The 12,201-nt window shown below is 36.4% G+C and overlaps 1 protein-coding gene across 15 annotated transcripts in view; it reads left to right on the top strand.

The window, feature by feature from the left end:
* Positions 1–223: 223 nt before the first annotated feature.
* Positions 224–12,201, top strand: part of CELF4 (CUGBP Elav-like family member 4) — a 908,448-nt gene continuing 896,470 nt past the window's right edge. For all 15 annotated transcript variants that reach the window (XR_012715420.1, XM_075269750.1, XM_075269742.1 and 12 more), the window contains exon 1: positions 224–630. Coding sequence is in view for 14 of the 15 variants with exons in the window: in XM_075269750.1 (XP_075125851.1) it covers positions 294–630 (337 nt within the window). In the remaining variant the exon portion in view is untranslated. The remainder of the gene's footprint in view (positions 631–12,201) is intronic.

Below are 12,201 nucleotides of genomic sequence, written 5' to 3'. Positions count from 1 at the left end.
AATGCAGGGTTGCTTGGCCCCCTGCTCACTGGGCACAATGGAGATTGACTAGCTTATATTTCTAAGTAGGGGCTGCTTGGAAGGTACCACTGAGCCCGGGCTGACAGCCTCTCTCTGCTGTGTGCCTAAGAGAAAGAACACACACAAACCCCACACCCACCCCCCCTCAGTCTTCCGGGGAGTTGAGCCGGCCCTGCCTGTTTAAACGGAAAGGACACAGATCCTGTCTGTTCAATGTATAAAAAAAAAGCCCGATCAGAGCAGGGAGAGAGAGGGGGAGACAGAGAGTGTGTATGTGTGCGAGAGAGAGAAACACCGTGTTACAGAGAGAAAAGCCAACAGGATCCTCTATGTATATAAAGATGGCCACGTTAGCTAACGGACAAGCAGACAATAGCAGCCTGAACAGCAATCACAGCAACCCAAACACCAACGGGCACATGAACGGATTAAACCACAGTCCCGGGAGCACTTCCACCATCCCTATGAAGGATCATGATGCCATCAAGCTCTTCATTGGGCAGATCCCCCGCAATCTGGACGAGAAGGACCTGAAGCCTCTGTTTGAGGAGTTCGGCAAGATCTACGAGCTGACAGTGCTGAAGGACAGGTTCACTGGAATGCACAAAGGTCAGCTGCCTGCTTAACTTTTCTGCCGGCGCATGTGGGGAGGGCAGGCTGGGATGGGGGGCTTTGCAGTTTAGGTAGAGAACATTGCAAATAGTGGGAGAAGATCTGTCCGCTCAACTGTCTGCTGCTTATCCCTTTAACTTTGTGACTGCACATCTGGGTAAGGGATAGGAGGGAAATGAGCTGTCCATTCAGCCTAGTTCTGAACTGAGGGAAATGAGCTGTCCACACAGCCTAGTGCTGAACTGAGGGAGAGGAACTATGCACTTAGCCTGGTGCTGAACTGAGGGAAATGAGCTGTCCACTCAGCCTAGTGCTGAACTGAGGGAAAGGAGCTGTCCACTCAGCCTAGTGCTGAACTGAGGGAAAGGAGCTATCCACACAGCCTAGTGCTGAACTGAGGGAAAGGAGCTATCCTTACAGCCTAGTGCTGAACTGAGGGAGAGGAACTATGCACTAAGCCTGGTGCTGAACTGAGGGAAAGGAGCTATCCACTCAGCCTAGTGCTGAACTGAGGGAAAGGAGCTGTCCGGATGGATGGGCAGCCTTTAAATCCTCTTTTTACTTTGTGATTGCACATCTGGAAACAGCAATAGATGGAACAGATCTGTCGATAGAGCCGCTATATAATGACAGGCTTAAATCTCTTTTTACTCTGTGACTGCACATCTGGGGAAGAGATAGAAGGCGAGGGGGCTGGCCATGATGTTGGAACAGATCTGACAATATTAAATCAGCTTTTACTTTGTCATTACACATGTGGTTATGGGGTAAAATTAGATAGGATGGGATTTAAAAACACAGACCATTCAATTATTTGACACTGCATGAAATAAATATGAAGAATAAAATTAGCAAATATAGAAGAAATAAAGTATGGGATCCTATACTGAGCTGCAGAGTGACAAAGAAAAGAAAGCTTCCTGCTTATCTGGCAATGGGGAGCTGTCCCTTGACCTGGTGCTGAACTGACCTTCTTATAAGCCCCTTTACTTTGTTACTAGCTTAGGCGAAGCGACTTTAGGAGCTGTCCGTAGAAACTGTGCTGAACCGGCTCCTTTAACTTTGTGCTGCACATCTGGCGAGCAGAGTGAGAGGGAACTGAAAAGCAGAGCGAGAACAAGGCTTCATATCACCTCCCAGACACAAGCTCTTCACAAAAGAATATACATTTCTATAAATTCCTTGCTCAATAGAATATACATGAAAGAGACTCAGTGCGTACAGAGACTCATTAGCATATACACAGACACCATGCTTCATTTTTTTCAGGGCAAAGGCCTCTATAGATGTAAACTTTACTAGTATGCACTAAGCATCCAAAAAGCCAATACAGGGGGCTGGTATATTCACTGCTTACTGCTCTTCCAGTGTCTATATGGAGGATAAATGCAATGATGTTATAAAAAAAAAAAAAAAAAAATGGTTGTTCTACGGACCTGAATTATCCTGGACTAAATGGGGAAGCAATTTTATCAGGAAATGATGCTAATGATAATGTCATATTGACAAGAAAAACACATTATTGCATTCGGTTTGGAGAAGAAGTCTGTCATTCATGTGCCACGAAGAGCAGTAAAAGCTTACCTGTATTTCTCCACCATGTGGCAATTGTTACCTGCCGCTCGGCAGTCTTTGGGAGCCATGTAACTTGCTATTTATTCATTGGGAGCCAGATAGATCATAAAATTATGGAGTCTTGAAATGTTATTTGATATAACATGGTGGTCTAAGTCAACTACTGCAAGTTAATGCTGTCTCCGAGATGAATTGCCATGTATATCTATCAAAGCAGCATTAGCATTTGAGCCTGTAGAGCTGCCCACGTTCAATCATCAAAAGACAATACTTTACTGAACTGAACATGGACAAATACCCTGCAATTAAAGCTTCTCCGGGCAGTCGGACATGTTAGAAAAAAAAAAGGGGGGCTGAATAAAACATCACATTGTTCTTATTAGGGAAAGTAACACACCCTTGTACACTCCGAGAGATTTTTTTTTCTTTTGGTAGCTTTTGAATAGATCATCCGTTTGCCAAAAATAACGAGCGCCGATGAGTTGACTGGATACATTGAATAGATTTAAAGACTGAATTTTCAGGTTGGCTCGTTGTATGTAAGAGACTGTCTAAACAGCCATTGGAGGATAAAGCCTGCAGCTAAATTAAATAGAATGTGACCCTATCGAAGGGTTAACTTGGCCAGATTTCTACATGTTGTAGCCTTTGGTAGGAAAGGAAAGCTCCTTGGGATCTCATGGTATAAGTGAAACAATACCCGATCCCTTATACGGTGCTTTATCCAAAGGCTTTGCCTAGATTGGAAACAGTTCAAACTCTTATTACTCATTCTGGGGTGTATCTGATTTATTAGCTAATCCTGATAAAAATGTGCCTCTGGCAAGCAGAAAAAATTACTTGCTTGCCCCTGGTGATTAATTGTTGCGAGGTCTAAGCATGACAACTGTGCGAAGAATGAGACTTGTGTTTGGCTTCCAGTCTTTTTTTTTTGACCGGCTACATACAGTAGGAAAAAAGTATCAACTCAATGGTCTTTTTTCTCCATGGGTGAGAAGCTCTTAGCAAGATCTTTCACCTACGTGTATTAAACATCTTACAATAGAACGTTACAACTTCTTTGGGTTGAGGCTGGAAGGTATTGCACCTCATTGGATGTATTCATGGAAAAGGCTATATATTTAATGCTGTTCAATATTGATTCATAGCCTGCTAATTAGCTGGTGATATATTCTCCAAGAGGCACCTCGGAAACAGCACATAGTCCAAACCTACCAATTAATACCGTCACAGAGTGCATTAAAGAGTTTAGGGAGTTCAGTTTATTTATTGTCTATGACTAGAGAGGGAAGCTTTAAATAGGGATTAACCCATGCTACCCTATAGAGAGAGGGAACATCATTCGAAAGCTGGACACATCATTGAGTTTGATGTGGGTAGACTGTAGTATCCACCGTGGTAGACCTTGTTGACCGTAATCGAAGAGAATAACTTGAAAATAAGATCCACATAAACATTCTTATCCGACTTACAAAAGGAAAAGACGTTCTTGATGATGAACGTTGGGTGATGGGTCTTGGCCATCGTTAGATTGCTGTAATTAAAGATTAATCGCATGTAATTTTTTTAATTAGAGTTGACCTGTTCAGCCATGGGAAGGTTCCTTACGCAATTCTGTAGTTTGCCTATTACCAGCCGGTCATAGTCTGTGGTTTGTTTTCTATTCCCCAGTGATAAATAGGCAATGACCCACCCACAGATGCAGTTAGCTAATGATAGTTAAACCACTGGACGATTCATTCATAACTTCACGCTTGTGTGATACGTCTCTCTCTCTCTCTCTCTCTCTCTCTCTCTCTCTCCTCGTGCGCTTAGAAACTGACTTCTGAGAGACCTAAATGTAACTGCTCTCTGGGCAGCCATATACCAATGCATTATCTTTAAAGTTATTCAAAAGGCAATTTCAAATGGTATTTAGTATAATAATTTTCAATTATAGTAATCTAAATATAGGACCTTCACAATAGGCAGAGTCAGGTTTTATTGCTGATACGTGCTTTAAAGCTAGGCCTGTAATGTATTACAATCAAAAGATTCAGCAGACATCTGCCATAGTTATCTTCTATCCTGTCAGTTTAACTGTTCTGAATAGGCATGTACAACTTGTAACTCAATGACACAAAAATGTAGAGTATCCAATCTCCTTGTGCGACATGGTTCGTTCTCCTTTCACTAGTATCATGAATATTCCTTTGAATAAGGATGAGGAACAGAACTCTACTCTTTAATTCTAAAAGATTATGTACAAATCAATCCTCTCGCTGAAAATCTTACACAAAGTAATCCTACACGACTACCTTGACTTGCCATAGTGCTAAAGACTGTTCTAACATCCAAAATAAAGGCTTCTTGGCCAATTCGAAAACAATACCTAATACCAAGGCTCTGAATGATATTTTGGTCATCTTTCGGAGAGCTCGGTTCCTTACCTTGAGCAACCTTGAGTGAAATTCAAGGAAAAAAAGTTGAGTTTTGCCAATCATACCTCGATTCACCGAGAACTACAAAGACATAAGGTCAGATCAACGCAAGGCAGAACATCAAAGGAAGGCAAAGACAGTGTAGACTTTGGAAGTCAAGAATTTATGAGATTTGGTTAAGGTAAGCATTACATGATGTCATGAGGGTAGATAGTGGTTAAAGTAAATTACCATCTCATTTGCAAAGGGCCTTGGGTGGTGACTTGGTGACTTGGAATGGGAAAGTGCCCATTAGAAAACATCCCAGTGGTGCTTACTAAAGATACATATAAAATATGAAGTTCATGTGATATTTCCTAAAACTAGAATTTTTGCCCATATGACTTCATGGTGACTTGTCTACTATGGGTGTTGTTTTTAAATTTTTTATAGCTTTTGTGAATTACGATTTAATGCTACCACTTAACTAAGGGTACCAATCACTTTAAAAAAATTAATTTGATTAAAATAGCCAAATAAATCTGGGAATTATTTTGTGTTTCCTCTTGACCAAAATGGCCATTTCCCTTATGAATAATAAAAATATACCAACTAGATAATGACTTATAGGTGGTAAGAAAAAGTCTGTCGAAGGTTGGGAGGGGGGTTAGGTGATAATCGGGGCATCGGACAACCGAGGGGAGGGGTTCGGAGTAGGCTATTTGATAAGGGACAGAACTTGTATAACATTTTTCAGTGACCTTTATCTAGTAAATTGGTTTGGACAGATGCAAACTAATGGCAAGGCTATTTCAGTGCAATACATGCAATTGTAATAATTGGTTGTGGTAGTAAAGTCGAGCTCAAGTTGAAAAAGATTTAGAAAATTTGTCAAGCGAAAGGTTAAAATCGCACAAAAAATTGCAACATGCCAATAACATTAAAATTAGTCAATGATTGAGTTCTATGTAAATCACAACGTCATTTTAGTTCCATAATGTTCATCATGATTTTAAATCCATTACTTGTATTGATGGCAAAATTGAATAGTGTGTACACGTCTTTGTTTCCTTCACCGTATTTCAGTAACGCAGATGATCATTTTTTAATATGAACTATTTTTTTTGTTGAATGTAATTGGCTGGAAAGCTGCTGCTACCACCACAGGGTGGCATTTTGTCAGAAAAATCCTTTCAGATTGCAAAGGTTCTGGAGAGACGGTAGCTGTGTAGACAAAAAAATACAGTCTATGAATCTTGGCATGAATGGATTTAGGATTTTTTTTTTTTTTTAAATACGTCCTGTGTTTATATCAATGTGGCAATTTTTTTAAAAAAAATTTCTAGTCTGGACAGTGTATATTCTGCATGATGTTAGAGACTAGAAGTTGCATTCTGATTTTTTTGGCCCTAAAAAGTTTAACCCAGTATTTATAAACAATAAAAAATTTATATATAAAAAAAAATAATAATATATAATGACTTTCCAATCAACAATTTAGGGGTTGGGTTTTTTTGTTTGTTTTTTAATAAAAAGAAAAAAAAAACATTTTGGGTTCGACAAAATTTACCAAGTGGTCATTTCCATTAAAAAAAAAAAAAAAAAAATGTGTGATCTACTTTTATTACATTTTAAGGGTTCCCTTATACAAAATATTATATGTATTTAAATATGACTATGGGTTTGGTACGAGAGGAATATTTTCATTATTTTTGAGCCTTGTTTCAAATCTTTACCCCAATAATGGTTTTATGGGTTTGGTACACAGGTACATTTTTATGATTTTTCAACCTTGTTTCAAATCTTTACCCCAATATTTTCCAATAGAGTGGGTGGAAGTTCAAAAAGAATTGCACACATAACTGAAAGATGCAGTGTAGCATCTGTGTAAGGTGCACATCTCTCATACCTTTCCCCCTGCTAAATGAAGCTTGTCAAAAGATATATTGCAATCCGTATTTTTTTTTTTTTTTTTTTAGCTCCTATCCAAGACGCTGTGCTTGGCAAAGTGATAGATTCTAAAGGGGTCACAGCTTCATGTTAACAATAGCGAAAATGAAGGTTACACGACTAGGATGTTTCAAGGTTAGGAAATTTCATACAACTGAAATGGCAAGGAACACTTAATAATAAGTATATCAATACTCCTTTAAGTATCATGACAGCCATAGAGTATAGTGGGGGAATCAGTCCTATAGATGGTTCATACTACAGATGTACATTATTAATGGTGTCAATACAGCGGTTAATCAATACAGGCCAAAACGAAATCAAACTGCGGCTTAAGTTTCTAAGATGAGATGCTTTTTCTTTGCTTTTCATTATAAAAAAAATATAAAAAATTATATGTACTTTAATTAATCATGAGTGTGGGGCTGTCATACTAAGACTAGTGGTAGGACTAAAAAATCATAGCTGACAACCTTAAGAAACCTGACACCTACAGGTCATGAAATAACTTGGTTAATTTTATTTATAATATACTGTAACATACCTAGCTAATAAAGGCAGTACTATCTACTGTAGATACGGGATTAAAATATTTTCATTTATTATTATTATTATTATTATTATTATTATTATTATTATTATTATTATTATTATTATTATTATTATTATTATTTTAGATTTATTATATTTTTAATATATTTTTAATATTATATATATATATATATATATATATATATATATATATATATATATATATTATATATTGTAATATATATATATATATATATATATATATATATATATATATATCTTATAATATGTATATTATAAGATATATATATATATATATATATATATATGTATATATATATATATATATATATATATATATATACATTTGATGCTTTTTCAGACCGTTTTCACTTACGACTTTCATTGCTATTAACATAGAGAGGATCAAACCATTTTCTTTTGAGTCCTCGAGCAGGTGGTGCATTAAAAACTTGATGCTACTCCCCCTCAATATCCCCCCTCCTTCCCCTTCTCTTTTATTTATTTTTTGCCTTTTTTCCCATTGGGCATAGCGGTGGAGTAGAAATTTTAGATTAAAAAATCTCTTTGTAAATGTAAATATTATACGACATGTTGTATTTTTTGTATAATAAAAATAAAAAAGTTGACCTTCAGTTTGCACTCTTGAGATTACCGTATGTTTCTTGTTCTATACCCATTTACAGTGTGTATATTATCTAATAGTAAGATAGTGATTGAGTCCAGACAAGAGAACTTTATATAAGTTCTATAACTTTTATAAAATATTACATTCCATATTTTTCCCTATTAAAGTATTTTCTAAAATAATAAAAATAATAATAAAAGCTATATAGAAAAATATAATACTAATACCTATTGCATGAAGTTTGGATGTACTTGTACTTTGAGTAGGCCGCTTTCCTCCGAAATTCCAAAAATGACCCGATAAGTCAATGTCGGTTTCCAGTTAAAGTTACGGAGAGATAGGTAAATTCGATTGTGAGCCCTACTGGGGGCAGGGACTGATACAAGTGACTGTAATCTGTATACAGCGTCATGGAATATGTTGGTGCCGTCATAATAATAATAAGTTAATAAATATCTGTCGGAAATGTAACCGGGTTCTTTAATTCTCTCTCGAGTCCTCGCAGAGATAACATGACTCAGTAGATTTAGCTGAAGATAAGATTTAGTATTGAAATTTGTTTCACCCTATGAGACCTGCAGCTCCGTAAGCTTAAGTTCAAAAATTATTTAAGAAATATTATTAGTTTATTAGTGGATTTTTGTTTTGTCTACGTTTTTTGTACCGTTTTGACCCACAGTAAGATCAATCTCTATGCCAGTTTGATTTTTTTAATCCTTTTTTTTTTTTTAACTATTGCCACGTCATAGTAAATGCTTGAATGACGCAGGCACATTTTGCACATACATGAATCCAATTTTTGTGTAATTTCAACTTTGATGTCTAGATCAGTTTTTAGGGTTGTTTTTTTTAAATCCTTTTTAACTTTTGCCATGTCATAGTAAAAAAAAACCATGAATGACAAGGCCAATTTTCCCATTTTCTTTTCGAATTTTTTTTATATAGATTCAACCCTCACCTTGATTGATATCTATGTCGGTTTGATTTTTTTTTTCTCTTTCTTTTAAAACTTTTTCCATGATGGGCCAAAACATGATTGACACATATTGTTCATATGTGAAGGCAATTTTCCCACATTTTTTGTAATTTTTTTTGTATAGTTTTGGCCCACGTCTCTACTAATGTCTATGTCAGGTTGATTTTTTTTTTTTTTTTTTTTATCCCTTTTTAAATTTTGCTATGTCATAGTTAACACTACGTATACATACTGTACATACATGAAGCCAATTTTTCCAAATTTTTCTTGTTACTTTTTTTGTATATTTTCGACCCACACCTTTATTAATGCCTATGTCTGGTTGTTGTTGTTGTTTGTTTTTTTTTATCCTTGTTTAAATTTTTTCTGATATTAAAAAAAGTGAATGACAAAGTCAAATATTGCATATACACCAAAACGTAAGACGATTTTATCTCACGTACAATATAAATTTAATATTTGGCTTTGGGAACTGGTGGTTACGTTTTTACAGTGATATTTTTTTTTTCTGTGTTGTGCCTGGCACATGTCATCCCCCTAAGATCGAGTGGGGTTTGGAACGTTGAGATTCAAAAGAACATACTAGCTACAATAAACGTCGAGTATAAAATGTGTTCATGAAGCTTTCTGGCTTTGTCCATTAAAAAAGTGAGCGGGAAGAATCGTTGAGAGTATGATTTACTGGGGATTTGGTTTTGGAGAAAACCTTACTGCTTAAAATAGATAAAATGGAGAAGATAGTGAAATACTGACACATGACGGTGAGTACGTGGGAGTTATTTATATATATATATATATATATATATATATATATATATATATATATATATATATATATACTTTTTTTTTACAATTTATGTTTATACCCAATACCCATTATTTTGCAACCCTTTAAATAGGCTAATCGATTTGACGGCATACAGATATAGCAGAGTTGTGTTTCACATTCAACTTTTCGGAGCTGTATTTATCTGCATTAGATAGGGAGTTACGATAACATAGTAGATTTTCCTAAATTACAAGGTCACTTCTACTTTGTCGGAAAGTTCTCCGAGTCTGTATGGTATTGGTTATTTATTACAATATGGTTCCATAGATTTGCTTCTGTAAGTGTGTGAAATATAACAAAGCAACAGTATATATATGGATATCGCAACATGTTAAGACGCAGCTGTATGGCATTAAATGAGTTATATAATATTTTTATATGTTCTTGTTATAATATGTTATCTCTATATTATTATATTATATTAGGGTTTTTTGTTAGAATTTCTAAGGTCTTTTTCAACCGTAGATAACAAAAACACATCCCATTAAATCATTTTTGGGAATTTGGCTTTGCATTTGTATAGTAAAACGTGAACTTTAACACATTGGGTTCCATTGACTATGGTTACTCAACTGTGCTCCATTGGTGAAACTCAACTCTGCATCATCTATATGGGATTTATCCAGTCAATTTGCTTATTTTCCATAGGGTTTCCTTAAGATCTGGGTAGTCATTTCTGTAAGAGTCTTTCAAGTCTGGAGAATTCAGTCGAAACCAATATAATGTCTCACTAGCTCCATAGAGATGACTGGACTGAAAATGACATGTATGTGGAGGAATAATCAAGTCCTCTCAACACACAAAGAGAACACAAAGGAAGAAGAGAACAAATCAGGCTTTATTAAGTTGCCTTTTATCTCTTTCTCACTGAGTCAGTTCCTTTGAACAAAGCCATGTTGGAGACCTGGACGAGGCCTAGCCCATCAGGCACTAGAGATTGAACCACCGTCACAGCGCCAGTTTTTTTTTTCTTTCTGTCATTTCGTGCGGGCAATTTCCCCTATGTGGAATTTTGAATGTGAAGAGGTGACAGAGAAAAGAGAACAAAGTATAAAATTGGCTTTACGAGAGCCTAGAGTAAGTCTACAGATGTATCCATCATTATTGAAGATTGGCCCCTCCATATGTGATATGATGTGTATTGCACCAGATGGATGAAGAGAGAGAGAGAATGAGTGGGTGAAACGCGTATTAAGATGGCAAGAAAAGCAAACGTATAATAAAGCAGATGGCATTAATCTCTTCCAATATAATGAACTGTTAAGTGATATCTACATCACTATAGAAAGAAAAATGTATACAGTTGGGTTTTTGTCCACCCTGCTTTGAGCTATTATATGCATAGAAATATATTATTTAGAAATATATATATATATATATATATATATATATATATATATATATATATATAATAATAATACATTTTATTTATATAGCGCCAACATATTCCGCAGCGCTGTACAATTTATAGGGTTCAGATACAGACATACATAACAAAGAACGTCATTTCACACAATGGGACTGAGGGCCCTGCTCAAAAGAGCTTACAATCTATTAGGTAGAGAGGGTGACACAAGAGGTAGCAGGGGCAGCATTGCTTATACAGTGTTCAGACAATTTTGTGCGCATTAGGAATTGTGATAGGCTTGTCTGAAAAGATGCGTCTTTAGTTTGCGTTTGAAACTGTAGAAGTTGGGAGTTAATCTTATTGTCCGGGGTAGAGCATTCCAGAGAAGTGGTGCAGCTCGGGAGAAGTCTTGTATACGAGCATGGGAGGTTCTGATAATAGAGGATGTAAGTGTTAGGTCATTGAGTGAGCGGAGAGCATGGGTTGGGCGGTAGACAGAGATGAGGGAAGAAATGTAGGGAGGTGCGGCATTATGGAGAGCCTTGTGGATGAGAGTAATAACTTTATATTTTATTCTATAATGAATAGGCAGCCAATGTAGTGACTGGCACAGACCGGAGGCATCGCTGTAGCGTCTAGCCTGATAGATGAGCCTGGCTGCTGCATTCAGAATAGATTGTAGAGGAGAGAGTTTAGTGAGGGGAAGACCGATTAGTAAGGAGTTACAGTAGTCAAGGCGAGAATGAATCAGAGAGACAATAAGTGTCTTCAGTGTATCTCTGGTAAGGAAAGGGCGTATTCTGGAGATGTTTTCGAGGTGGAGGTGACATGAACGTGCAAGTGATTCAATATGAGGGGTGAAGGAAAGGTCTGCGTCAAATATGACCCCAAGGCAGCGGGCATGCTGCCTAGGAGTTATAGTAAGGCCTGAGACTGCAATGGATATATCAGGGACAGATCTGTTAGATGGTGGAAACATTATTTGTATATATATATATATATATATATATATATATATATATATATATATATATATACTAGCTGGTACCCGCGACTTCGTCTGCGGTGATTGTAGAAGTGGGTATATACAGGCACGGGTAAGGTTTTCGTACTGTGTATAAGGTATGGGATATAAAATGTAACTGTGTATCTTGTTGTTGCTGTAATTCTGAGAGCACATGAGACTTTTGTGTTGAATGTAATTTGTATTTCAGCCGCTATACGGTGTTGGTATAAACTGTACATAGTGTCTTTGGGACAGAGATATTTCAGGTTAATATACTTCGATATACGACATTGTATGATTTGTTT

The sequence above is a fragment of the Leptodactylus fuscus genome, chromosome 1 (genome assembly GCF_031893055.1).
Source record: "Leptodactylus fuscus isolate aLepFus1 chromosome 1, aLepFus1.hap2, whole genome shotgun sequence".
NCBI classification, from domain to species: Eukaryota; Metazoa; Chordata; class Amphibia; order Anura; family Leptodactylidae; genus Leptodactylus; species Leptodactylus fuscus.
The sequence above is the reverse complement of the archived record's forward strand: the minus strand, read 5'-3'. Positions and strand labels throughout refer to the sequence as shown.